The sequence below is a fragment of the Heteronotia binoei genome, chromosome 13 (assembly GCF_032191835.1).
Source record: "Heteronotia binoei isolate CCM8104 ecotype False Entrance Well chromosome 13, APGP_CSIRO_Hbin_v1, whole genome shotgun sequence".
Taxonomy (NCBI): Eukaryota; Metazoa; Chordata; class Lepidosauria; order Squamata; family Gekkonidae; genus Heteronotia; species Heteronotia binoei.
Window position 1 is genome coordinate 26,566,065 of NC_083235.1, and position 12,747 is coordinate 26,578,811.

The window sequence follows — 12,747 nt, forward strand, 5'->3', positions numbered from 1 at the left end:
AGCATACAGAGCAGGAGTCCCCAGCATGGTGTCTGCGGGCACTGTGGCATCTGCCAACACCTCTCCTAGGGCCCACCAAGTGTTTTCAGAAAGTGTGTAGAATCACATGGGAGCTGTTGCCCAGCAGGGCGTTTGATTGGCTGTGCGAAATAAAATAAGATTGTGTTTCAGTTGCAGCTGCCACCACAGTGTTGGTTTTAGTTTCACTCCTAGTTCTAGTGTATTTAAATTACCCCTCTTCTCGTCTGCATTTGGACTTTTTCTGTCTATGGCTCCGCCTCCTACAGCAGCCATTTTGTAGTTGCACCCACCACCCTTTGTCAGAATTCCAAAGGTGCCCAGAAAGGCCCATAAATTCCAAAGGTCCACAAAGGTTGGAGACCCCGATATAGAGAAATCAAGGGATACACATACATAGTAGGATGCAGGAATATTAACAAACAGACAGGACTCCTTTTTTTAGCAGAAATACACAGGAACACAGTTCCGGCTGACTTGGTGTCAGGGGTGTTTGGGCTAATATACAAATGAGTTCCTGCTGGCCTTTTTCTATAAAAACAAAGCCCTGCAAATGGATGTGCTGAGCTTTGGCTGCATGGGTCTGTGGTTATTCCTGGCTGCGTGTGTTGGTTCTGCCTGCAACTCAATCCATGTTCACCATACTGAAAGTGAGCCGGTATTCAGACAACAACTGGTTTTATCGGCAACCTGGGTGTGCTATCTAGCAGTCTAGTGGGTGCCTCCACACACAGCCCCCTGTAGCACCTGTTCACATTGGCTGTGTGCATTGGCCCTCGTTTTCCTGCAGCTGAATACATTTGCACACATTCTCGATGCAAATTTGTGCACACAAATAATGTGCCAGAATGCATACCCACAGACCAGGTTATAAATGGAATCTCTTTTCATTGCCAGGGTTCCGCTCTACAATCTTTGAAATAATGATGTGAGAGTGCAGCTCATCACATGCAAATGTCTCTCCTCCTCAGAGATTAGCTCCCCCAGACATATTGTAGAGCAGTTACTCAGTGGAACAGGCTTCCTCGGGAGGTGGTGGGCTCTCCTTCCTTGGAGGTATTTAAACAGAGGCTAGATGGCCATCTGACAGGAATGCGGATCCTGTGAATTTAGCTTGGGAGGTATTTGTGAAGTTCCTGCATTGTGCAGGACCCTGGGGGGTGCCTTCCAACCCTGTGATTCTATGCATTGTCATGGATCCACTTTGGCTGCTGCTTCTGACCACTTCCAAACTTTTGTAATCTGCCTTAAGGCTCAGTGAGAAAGGCAGGCTATAAACAAAATTAAAAAAAGAAAAATGCAACGGCATTGTGCCCAATTTAATTTGCCTTGCAAATTTGCCACATCCCACATGTTGGCTGTGCATTATGTTCTAAAGAACCATTTATCCTCAAGAGTAGGCATGGACATTGGTGTTTCTAGTTAAATCATGGGGACTGCATGAGGATATCTAATGGCTCTTAAGGCGATATGATTACCTGTCTCAGAGAAGACTCCTTTAACCAGAATGAGCATCCTAATAGATACATTTCTATATTGCAGAGTGGAGGAAATAATTGTGTCTTGGAAAGAGCCACCAGAGATGATGTAATCGTATTCTATTTGCACATTGAGTTGAGGTCTTAATTTGATATGTGCCCTTGTTCCAGAGCCTTTGATACTGAAGCTGCCATACAGAGTCAAAATGCTGGTCCAAGCAGCATTGTGCTATTTACCTTCACAAACTCTCCATCGTCTCAGCTGGGAACCTTCACTGCTTCGCGGCAGCTTGAGATCCACTTACATGGAGATGCTGAGTATTGAATCTGAGCAAAGAATATGCTCCAGTGTTTCCCGACCTATGGATTGGGACCCAAAAGTGGGTCATGAAGCTTCTGAAAATGAGTCTCAAGCCCAGGGCCGGATTAACAATTAGGCCAAGTAGGCACTGGCCTATGGGCCTCCACGTCTTTAGAGGCCCTGGGCTGGCTCCCACCCCCCCGCCATTTCCTCCCCTACTTGCAGCCCTCCCAGCCTGCATGCTCAGCCAGCAACTGAGCCACTCTTTGCCTGACTTGCCTGCTGCAGCAGCTGCTGGCGTTGTTGCCAAGTTTGCCTCTCTCTGCCTCTTCCCTGAAGCTTTGTTAAAGGGGCTTTCGAGAAGATGCCTGCAGGCTGCAGCCACCCTGAGTCTGCTTCGGCTGGGAGCACGGGATATAAATCCAATAAAATAAATAAATTATTATTTTGGACCAGAACCAATGGGTTGAAATTAAATCAAAAGAGTTTCCGGCTCAACACTAGGAAGAACTTCCTGACCGTTAGAGCGATTCCTCAGTGGAACAGGCTTCCTCGGGAGGTGGTGGGCTCTCCTTCCTTGGAGGTTTTTAAACAGAGGCTAGATGGCCATCTGACAGCAATGAAGATCCTGTGAATTTGGGGTAGGTATTTGTGGGTTTCTTGCATTGTGCAGGGGGTTGGGCTAGATGACCCTGGAGTCCCTTCCAACTCTATGATTCAATGATTCTAAATAATAAATAAACTAAAGCTGCGTCCCACAGTTGCAGTTCAGTGCACAGAAAGCAAGAGGACAAGACAAAGAGCTGTGAGTCACATTGGCCTAGGGCAGTGATGGCTAACCTTTTCAGCTTGGTGTGTCGAAAATCGGGAAAAAGTGTAGTCTTCCTCGGGTCGCGTGTCACTTCACCGTGTCACTTCAACCACACTCACCAAATGAGGGGGCCGCAGGAGAACCAGGCACAAAGGATCCAGTGCGCGGTCTGCGGCCTAGGTCAGACTAGGGTTGCCAAGTCCAATTCAAGAAATATCTGGGGGCTTTGGGGGCGGAGCCAGGAGACTTTGGGGGTGGAGCCAGGAGACATTGGGGTGGAGCCAGGAACAAGGGTGTGACAAGCATAATTGAACTCCAAGGGAGTTCTGGCCATCACATTTAAAGGGACAGCACACCTTTTAAAATGCCTTTCTTCCATAGGAAATAATGAAGGATAGGGGCACCATCTGGTCCAATCGTTTTGAAACTTGGGGGGGTATTTTGGGGAGAGGGGGATCCCCTGCCCCCACCTGGGGATTGGTAACCCTGCGGGAAAGGGTGTATCTTTTTTTCTTCCCGCCTTTTCTCCTCCAGCGCTTGCCAAGGGGGGCGACCCAATGCTCCCCTCCCCTTGCTCTTTTGCAACCCACACACAGCCCCCATCGCCCATCCCCTTCCTCCTCTTCCAAGCTGAAAAGGGCAGCTTGTCCTTTAAATCTGAAACCCCGCCTCCGGCAGGCGGCCATGAGAAAGCGAGAGAGCAAAGTGAGAAAGATCATGTTGGTTGCAAAAAAAAAAACCAGGACCAGGTGGAGGGGGGGGGGCAGCCCCACAACAGGCCCAAGAGCGACGCCCCCTCGGGCATTGCACCCCACACACACTGCTGCAATGCCATCTCTGCCTCCCCCCCCCAGCCGCTCCGTGCAAACAAACGGAAAAAAACACGCCTGCCTTGCTCCTGCATTTGCAAAGCCCCGGCATTGCAAAGGCGCGACCCACCGAGGAGGGCACTTCTTTCCCCCCTTGCCTCTTTTTTTGCAATGCTCTTTTTTTCTTTCTTGCTGTACCCACCTATTTTTCTCAGGCCTCGGGGAGGGCGGGAAAAGGGGGTTGCAAAGCTCGGCCCTGTTGCGAGGAGGAGGAGGCGCGTTTGGCTGCCTCTGCTTTGGGTGGGGGACGGGTTGCGCCTGGAGGCTGTCTCCTCCCACCCCCAGATCAAGGCGAGGCGCTGGCAGCGTCGGCCAACCTTCCCTCCCACCCCCAACCTTCCCTCCCACCCCCACCCCCGGCCTGGAGCCGGGGAAAGAGGCGGCGGCCCGCTGCGCTGCTGCCGCCTCTTCTCGCCTTCACCTTAGCAGCCGCTGCTCCTCCAAGACGGGCTCAGCAGCCTCCGAAGGACTCGCGGCTCGCCACGCTCCTTGGTTTCCGGTGTGTCAGCCAAATTGCCTCGCGTGTCACCAGTGACACGCGTGTCATAGGTTCGCCATCATGGGCCTAGGGTACCAAAAAACCTTGGGTCAGCCCTGAGTTAATCACCCTACCAACTAAATTTGGACTTGTGGGTCATCATACCCAAAAGGTTGGGAACCACTGTTCAGAAGCTATGGCCGGGGTTCCTAATACCCTTGCTTGCATATGTACAGAATGCCTTTTCCCTCACCCTGAGTGACTCTTACCGACCTTCATAGACCAGAAATAAGGCGAAGGGATTTCAAATCAAAAGGAGTGGTTTCCTTTGGGCTGGAGACCAGGTTCTTCTTCTCTTCCTAGGAATTAAGCTTTGGCCCAGCGCCTCTGTATCTGCTTGTCTTGAATGTCACTCCGTTATCTGCTCCCGTACTCAGTGCTGTTGCTCTCTGTCCTCTCCTTCCAGATCCGTACGCCATAGCAGGGAGCGATGGCAGCATCTCTGCCTCGGTGGCCTCGATCCAGCCACACGCATCCAGCAGTTCTGCTCCCAGTTCTCCCGGCTCCCGCCATTCGGTCAGCACCCTCAAGAAATGGCTGACCAACCCCGTGCGCAAGCTAAGTGCCGGTGGGCTACCTCGGGGCGACCGCCCGCTCAGGAAAACAGAGGGCCGGACGCGGCGGCATGGGCGTCAGGAAGATCGGAAGAGCATTGACTTGGGCTTGCTGGGCCAGGTGGAGGGGCCCTTTGCTGTCCCACGGGAGTCAGTCGGCACGGTAAGAGAGAGAAAAAAATACCGAGTGGCAGAATTGGTGGTAGAAAGTGTTGTCAAGTCGCAGCTGACTTATGGTGATTCAGGTAGCCCAGTCTCATCAGATCTTGGAAGCTAAGCAGGGTCAGCCTCGACTAGTGTTTGGAAGGGCGACCTCCAAGGAATACCAGGGTTGTGATGCAGAGGCAGGCAATGGCAAACCACCTCTGAAAATCTCTTGCCTAATCTAGCTCACCATATAGTGGTGCAAAACACGAAGTGAGCTAGAACTTCTGGCTGCCAGACAATCTTAGGATTCCCTGGCTATCCTACGTACAATACCATACAGTAATAATAATATGGTGACCCTGTAGGGTTTTCAAGGCAAGGGATGAACCGAGGCGGCATCTGCATACAACCCTAACTTGCTGCCTCTATGTAGCAATGCTGACTTCCTCAAAATGGTCTTCTAAGTACCAACCAGGGCCAACCAACCCTGCTTATCTTCCAGCATTAAAGGGGTCTAAAAGAATGTGTTCTTCATGGCCTCTTGCCGCATAGCAGAGCTAGCCAATCACTAGCCTGCTGCATTTTGTTGCAAGCAGAGAGCTGAGACATGGCAGAAAGATGTTCATAGAGCTAACAGCTAGAGACAACTCAAGTAAGCGAGCCAAGCCACACGCTGCAGGGAAAGACCACCACTCATAGGTTGACCAGGGCAAAATTCATTCCTAAGATGTAACCTTAGCAGGTATTTGAACGTGAGCGATACTCTTGTCAGATCTTCCCAAAGGAAATATAATGTGGTACATACAGCACCTTTTCCAGATTCTATCCATCCATCTTTCCAGTTTTATCCCATGCTTCCTCCAAGGTACTCAGGGGGGCATATATGGTGGTAACAACCCTGCAAAGTAGGCCACAACCCTGCTAAATGGATGGCTTATGTGGTAGCAACAACCCTGAAAAGTAGGTTAGTCTGAGAGATAGTGACTGACTCAAATATGCAATACCATATTTTTGGCAAAGAGCCTGCCCGTATTGCTTCTTCTCCCCATCAGGTCACAAATGCTGCTTCAGAGCTATCTTAGCTTCCTCTACTCCCACTGATTAATGATTCTCCCCTGCAACTCCCCACCTAACTAATCTGTTGATCCCTGTCCTTCACCATCATTCTTCAGCAGAAAGGCTGCTGGATTCCATTTTTATATAGAACTAGACTGGGGGAACATGCAGGGACCCTGTGCAGTCACAGCACATTGTGAAAACCTTCTTTGACATCATAAGCCTGTGCAGCTAACCCCACAGAGACCAAGCTCAGTGCTCCTGACCTAAGCAGTGCCAGATTAAACCCTGTGGAGGCTCCCTAGGCAGTAAAAATCTCCGGAAATCCCTCGCAAATTATCTCAGAGTCGGAACACCTGCCCTGCCACCTTCAGCCCTCACTGCAGCCTGCAGGCACCTTCTCAAAAGTCCCTTTTGTCAAAACTACGGGGGAAAGGCAGAGAGAGGCAAACTTGGTGATGTCGCCAACACCAGCCGCACCAGGCAAGTTGGGCAAAGAGCGGCTCAGTTGCTGGCTGGGAGGGCTGCAAGCAGAGGGGGAGAATGAGGGAGAAAGCTGGCTCGGGGCCCCTAAAGGCATGGGGGCCCATAGGCGAGTGCCCACTTGGCCTAATTGTTAATCCAGCCCTGCTCCTAGGCCTACAATGTCAAGGAAGCTTTCCAGGACATGTTTGGAACTGCAGGTATCTTCTTTGTGGTCCCTGTGCAGTCTACACACATGGGGTTTGTGCCCTTTGCTCGAATCCGACCTCGGAGAACTCCAGTAGCAGCGCAGTGTGGTTTTGGCGGGTTCCTCTCCTGCTCTGGGGAGCAGGCTTGCAGTGCGCATGCCTAGAACGGGGGAGGAGTCCGCCTCCCACTCAGTTTCTTTTTTGCTGTCGCCCTTACTAGACCTTGTTGTGCCTAGCTCCTCTCCTCAGCGTTTTTCCACAGCGTGTCATTTTTGATTCTCTTCATCGTTGTCGTCTTTCGTCGTCTCTTCATCTACAAAAGAACAAAAAACAAAAAAAGGACCCTTCATGAGTGACTTTCTTTCTTTCGTTTCCCCTCCCCCCCTCCCCCTCCCTCACCCTGGCAGACAAAAAGGGGACCACCACCTTTTAAAAAAGGTGCCTAAAGTGCCAGGCCAAGCTCCCTACTGCCATTCCTACTGCCTCCTGTGCTTGGGAGAGGGACATAAAGTTGAGTAAAGGATTTGCCAAACAGACGCAGAAAAACCCAGTCGCGTGTCTTCAAAGCCACTTACTTGAAGTCTCCCTGATGACTCGTTCGTCTGTTTCGACTATGCTGCCTCTCTCCCAAAAGGAGCAGGGAGATTCGGCTTCGTTGGCTGCTTCTCATAAAAAGAAGTATAAGACTGATAAAAAGGATAGGCATCAGCCTACGGCACCGAAGGTTCCAGCCAAGATGCCGGAAATTGCTTCCGCACAGCAAACATCAACAGCTTTGATCTCTGTGATTTCGATTCCTTCGATCTCTATGACTTCGATTTATTCGGCTCTGTCTTCTACAGCCTCAATTGCAACAACCTCAACTTCTACGACAACTGCTGCACTGCTACCGATTTTGACGGCTCCTTCAACTTTGGACTCTCAACTTTGACAGCTCCTGTAGACTCATCCACTGTCATTGTAACTCCGGATACCGAGACTTTCGATACAGATGCACTACTTTCGGTTGCAGCTACGATAAATAACACTCATGCAAATGCGCTCAGCAGATCATTGCCCAGTGACCTGGAATGGATGCTCAGCGACTGCTATCTTCACCCGATCTTCCAAACATGGGGTTCCCCTCAGGTGGACACCTTGGCATCCCCTTCCAATGTGAAATCTCCAGTCTTCTTCAGCAGGGGCCCCCCAACCAATCATTCGCTCGGGGGTGCCTTTCTACACCAGTGGTCGGGGAGACTATTTTACATGTTCCCTCCAATCCCATTGATTGCCAGGACTATACAGAAAATACGGACGGACCACACGGCCTGTATCCTGATAAGTCCTTGGTGGCCACGTCAAGCCTGGTTTTCTCCTCTGCTACTGCTCTCACAAGGGGTCTTTCATCGCCTGCCTCTGGTCCCTGATGTTCTGACTCAGCACAATGGGAAAGTTTACCATCACAACCCAAAATTTTTCTGATTGGCCACCTGGGGAGTCAGACCCTGACCTTCTCACCAGAAGTCAGGGAGGTATTTCAGAATGCGAGGAAACTCTCAACATGAAAGTCATATTGACTGAAATGTAAACGTTTTTCTATTTATGCGGGAAAGCATGCTGTGGACCCGTATACGGCGCCTTTGCAGATGCTTTTTTCCTACTTGCTCTCCCTCTCCAATGCAAGCCTCAGTTATTCTTTTTTGAAGGTGCATCTTTCAGCCATTTCAGCTTTCCATGTCCTGGTGGATAACTCTTCAGTTTTCTCACATCCACTATCTAAGGCATTCCTGAAGGGATGCTGTCATCTAAAATCTCCCATTTAACCTCTGATGTCCCCATGGAGTCTCTCTCTCATCCTCACGCAACTCATGGAAAAACCTTTTCCCTATGGAACACTTTCCCTATGAAGAAAGGTTGAAACGCTTGGGACTCTAGCTTGGAGAAATGTCGACTGACATGATAGAGGTTTACAAGATAATGCATGGGATGGAGAAAGTAGAGAAAGAAGTACTTTTCTCCCTTTCTCACAATACAAGAACTCGTGGGCATTCGATGAAATTGCTGAGCAGACAGGTTAAAACGGATAAAAGGAAGTACTTCTTCACCCAAAGGGTGATTAACATGTGGAATTCACTGCCTCAGGAGGTGGTGGCGGCCACAAGCATAGCCACCTTCAAGAGGTGTTTAGATAAAAATATGGAGCAGAGGTCCATCAGTGGCTATTAGCCACAGTGTGTGTGTGTGTGTGTGTGTGTATATAATTTTTTTTTTGCCACTGTGTGACACAGAGTGTTGGACTGGATGGGCCATTGGCCTGATCTAACATGGCTTCTCTTATGTTCTTTTGAGCCGTTGGCCACAACTCCTTTCATGGAAGACGGCATTTTTAGTGACTGCAACGTCTGCTAGAAGAGCAAGTGACATGTCAGCTTTTAGGTCCGATCCTCCGTATACTGTTTTTTACAAAGATAAAGTGGTTCTCTGCCCGGACTCAACCTTTCTATCCAAAGTTGTCTCCTCTTTTCACCTTTCACCGTCCACAGTGTTGCCGACTTTTTGCCCCAATCCTACTCATGACATCCAGAAAGCTCTACACACTCTGGACATGCGTAGGGCACTTGCCTTTTACCTGCAAAGGACTGCTGCCTTCAGAAAGGACCACAGACTATTCATGGCGTACCTCAACAAGGTGCCAAATGGTGTACCTCAACAAGGTGCCTCAATGCCTTTCTAAGTGGGTATGTTCCACTATAAGGCTTTGTTATGAGATTGCAAAAGAACCCTTACCAGAAGTCATCCGCAGCCATTCTACCAGAGTGGTCTTGACTTCCTCTGCCTTTCTCCATGGGATTCCTCTAGAGGACATTTGTGCGGCAGCCACTTGGTCTTTGATCACTTTCATGACGCATTATTCCCTCGACGTACGTTCTAGGTGAGATGCGTCCTTTGGAAGATCCATGTTGTCTTCTATTTTCCAGTGTCAACGTCACCACTGATCTCAGGTGAGCCTGTAACACAGCATGGTTCTTGTTACTAACCTGTGCTTGGTACTAGGTTGCTCCAGTTTTTCTACCAGCACCCACCATCCAAGTACTACAGCTTGCTAGTCACCCATGTGTGTAGACTGCACAGGGACCAAGAAGAAGATAAACAGGTTGCTTACCTGTAGCTGATGACCTTCAAGTGGTCACCTATGCAGTCACACATGACCTGCCCAGTCTTCCCCACTGCTGGCATTTCCTTCTACTTACCTGCGGTTGGACTTGCTAGCGGTGGCTGGAAGAAACTGAGCGAGAGGCAGACTCCTCCCTCATTCTAGGCACGCGCACTGCAAGTCTGCTCCCCAGAGCGGGAGAGGAGCCCGCCAAAATCACGCTGCGCTGCTATTGGAGTTCTCCGAGGTTGGATTCGAGCAAAGGGCATGAAGCCCATGTGTGTAGGCTGCACAGGTGACCACTTGAAGATTATCAGTTACAGGTAAGCAACCTGTTTTTCCAGAGTGTCCCAAATCTAAGAAGAAGATGAAGAGATTGGATTTATACCCCACTCTTTACACCCAAAGGAGTCTCAGAGCAGCTTACAATCTCCCTTTCCCTTCGCCTCCCCACAACAGACACCCTGTGACGTAGGTGAGGCTGAGAGCTCTCCCAGAACTGCTCTTGAGCAGAACAGCTCTGTGAGAACTTGTGGCTGACCCAAGGTCACATCATCAGGTGCACGTTGAGAAGTGGGGAATTAAACCCCGTTCTCCCAAATAAGAGTTCATGCACTAAACCACTACACAAGACTGGCTCTTTATAGTGCACTTAGATGTAATAATCGCTATAGTGCACTTAGACTACAGTAATCTTGCCATAGATGATTCCGAAGGGGACTTGATCATGCATAGCCTGAAACATGAAGGGGGTGGTGGTTGTAGAAAGCATTGTCAAATTGCAGCCTACTGATAACAACCCTTTAGGGTTTTCATGGCAAGAGATGTCCAGAGGTGGTTTGCCATTGCCCTCCTCTGTGTAGCATCTTTGGAATCCTTTGGTAGTCACCCATCTAAATATTAGCCAAGGCCAACCCTGCTTAGCTTTCAAGGTCTGACCAGATCAGGCTAGCCTGGGGCCATCCAAGTCAGGGTGAAACAAAGGGGACATCCATAAATATTACCCATGCATAGTGCCCATTTGTGGCAGGGTGTATAAGCATCATTGAAGCCTTCGGAATTGTCGAACCCCTTGGATTTCAGTCAATTTGGATTCCAGTCTACATGCCCAAGAATTGTATGGATTTGAAACTGCATCCTGGAAATGGGATAAACTCTAGATCAGGGTTGAGCAACTTTTTAATAATTAAAAATCCAAATGACGTCAAAATTCAGATCAAGAGATCAACAAAAAGCTGGTTTATGAAAACCTATTTGCATAACTGAACATACGCAGCTTAATGTTCCTGATGTGACATGTCAATTAATATCCACAAAGGTCTGACAACCCAAACACTGATTGTTGCAAGTCCTATATTAGGAAGTGATGCCCACAAGGTCTTACAATAGGTAACAAATAGACACAGGAGTTCCTCGTGCAATTGTTGAATGGCATCAGCATCAATGTGTGCATGATTTGTTCTTGAATTACTGGCAACATTTCATCTTGCATCATGTCCCTTTTCTATAAAACGTCTCTAAGAAGCTCTCTAGTCTCATAAAAACCTTGGCCTGCCATTCCCTTCAAATCCCGATTACTTTAACATCTAGTATTGCCAACCTGCAGGTAGTACCTAGACATCTCCTGCTATTACAGTTGATCTTCAAACAACCAAGATGAATTCCCCTGGTGAAAATGGCCACTTTGGAGGGTGGACTGTATGGCATTATGCCCTGCGGAGGGTCCCTCCCCTCCCCAAACTCTGCCCACCCCAGGCTCTACCTCCAACGTCTCCAGGTATTTCCTTACCCAGAGCTGGTAACTCTACTAACATCCCACGTGTCCCTCCAATATTAAGGGAAATGTTTAATTTTCTTTTTTTGAAGATCCATATTTGGTTCTGCATCAAGCCACCTTCATCCCTAGAGCCATAAGTTGCACACCTCTAATCTCAAATATTAAAAAATGACAGATCTGGTTAGTTTGGTGTAGTGGTTAAGTGCACAGACTCTTACCTGGGAGAATCAGGTTTGATTCCCCACTTCTCCACATTCACCTGCTGATGTGACCTTGAGTCAGTCACAAGTTCTCACAGCGCTGTTCTTCTCAAGAGCGATTCTGGGAGAGCTCTCTGAGCCCCACCTACCTTACAGGTAGTGTTCCCTCTCAGGTGAGTTAGTGTGAGCTCATAGTTTTTTTAGCCTCTGGCTGACACGTTTTTGCCTTAGCTCAGGAAGGATGGCCCCAAGCAAACTAGTTTATGCAGTAGCCAAATCGCTCAGTCACAACTTTAATGCTAGTAGCTCACAAAGTAGAATATTTGCTCACAAAACTCCACAGCTTAGAGGGAATATTGTTTACAGGGTGTCTGTTGTTGGGAGGAGAAGGGAAAGGAGATGGTAAGCCACTCTGACACTCCTTCGGGTAGCGAAGGGTGGGATATAAACTCCATCTCCTCTTATTCTGAACAATTTGTTTCCACCCATTTCTTGTACATTTCTTGTAGATCACAAGTGCTCTGGACAGGAGCTGCTTTCTGTTCCTGATGGTGCCTGGCATTCTATTGGCACGAAAGAAGATGCCTCATCATTTTAGAGGAATTAGTGAGGCTTATGCACGAGGCCGGGAGCTATGAAGCTGGGCGCTGGAATTAATGTTGGGGGGAGGGGGGAAGGTTAGGGAGGCCTGGCACAAATGAGAGTCCATTTGTTGATCTGCGTCAGTGACAATCAAAACTTCGTTCTTGAGCGCCCCCCCCCCCCCCATTGCGTGTTGTTCTGTCCCGCGTTATAACAATGTGGGTTTTCTCTGACCGTGTCATTGCTTTCCTGATACTAAGGAAGGGAAGAGGGGCCGCCAGCTGCTTAAGCAGGGCTGACGTTTACTGTGAAGCAGTTGTTGTGGCAGAAGGTTCTGGAGGGAATGCATGTTCCTGGTCTCCAGTGTCCTCTGTGCCTGCATGGTTTTTGCTCCAAGCCAAAAGCAAATTGTTCCTGTCAATTTTGGCTTTAAAAAAAAAACAAGAGAGAGAGAGAGGTCTAACCTTACTCTACTAACCCCTTTCTGGAAGTAGCTTTGGTATTTCCCCCCCCCCAAAAGACAGTTGGAATTTAGTTAGACCTTTAGATTCCACAACCTGAGAGGAAATAACAAATTATGAGTTCAAGCTAGGCATAGTGCAGATGGGC

The 12,747-nt window shown here is 48.9% G+C and overlaps 1 protein-coding gene across 1 annotated transcript in view; it reads left to right on the forward strand.

Annotated features, from left to right (window-relative positions):
- The window catches only part of ARHGEF25 (Rho guanine nucleotide exchange factor 25), a 74,442-nt gene that overhangs the window by 31,600 nt on the left and 30,095 nt on the right, over nucleotides 1-12,747 (forward strand). Inside the window, exon 2 of the mRNA XM_060252756.1 lies at nucleotides 4,422-4,732. Coding sequence (XP_060108739.1) covers nucleotides 4,422-4,732 — 311 coding nt within the window. The remainder of the gene's footprint in view (nucleotides 1-4,421; nucleotides 4,733-12,747) is intronic.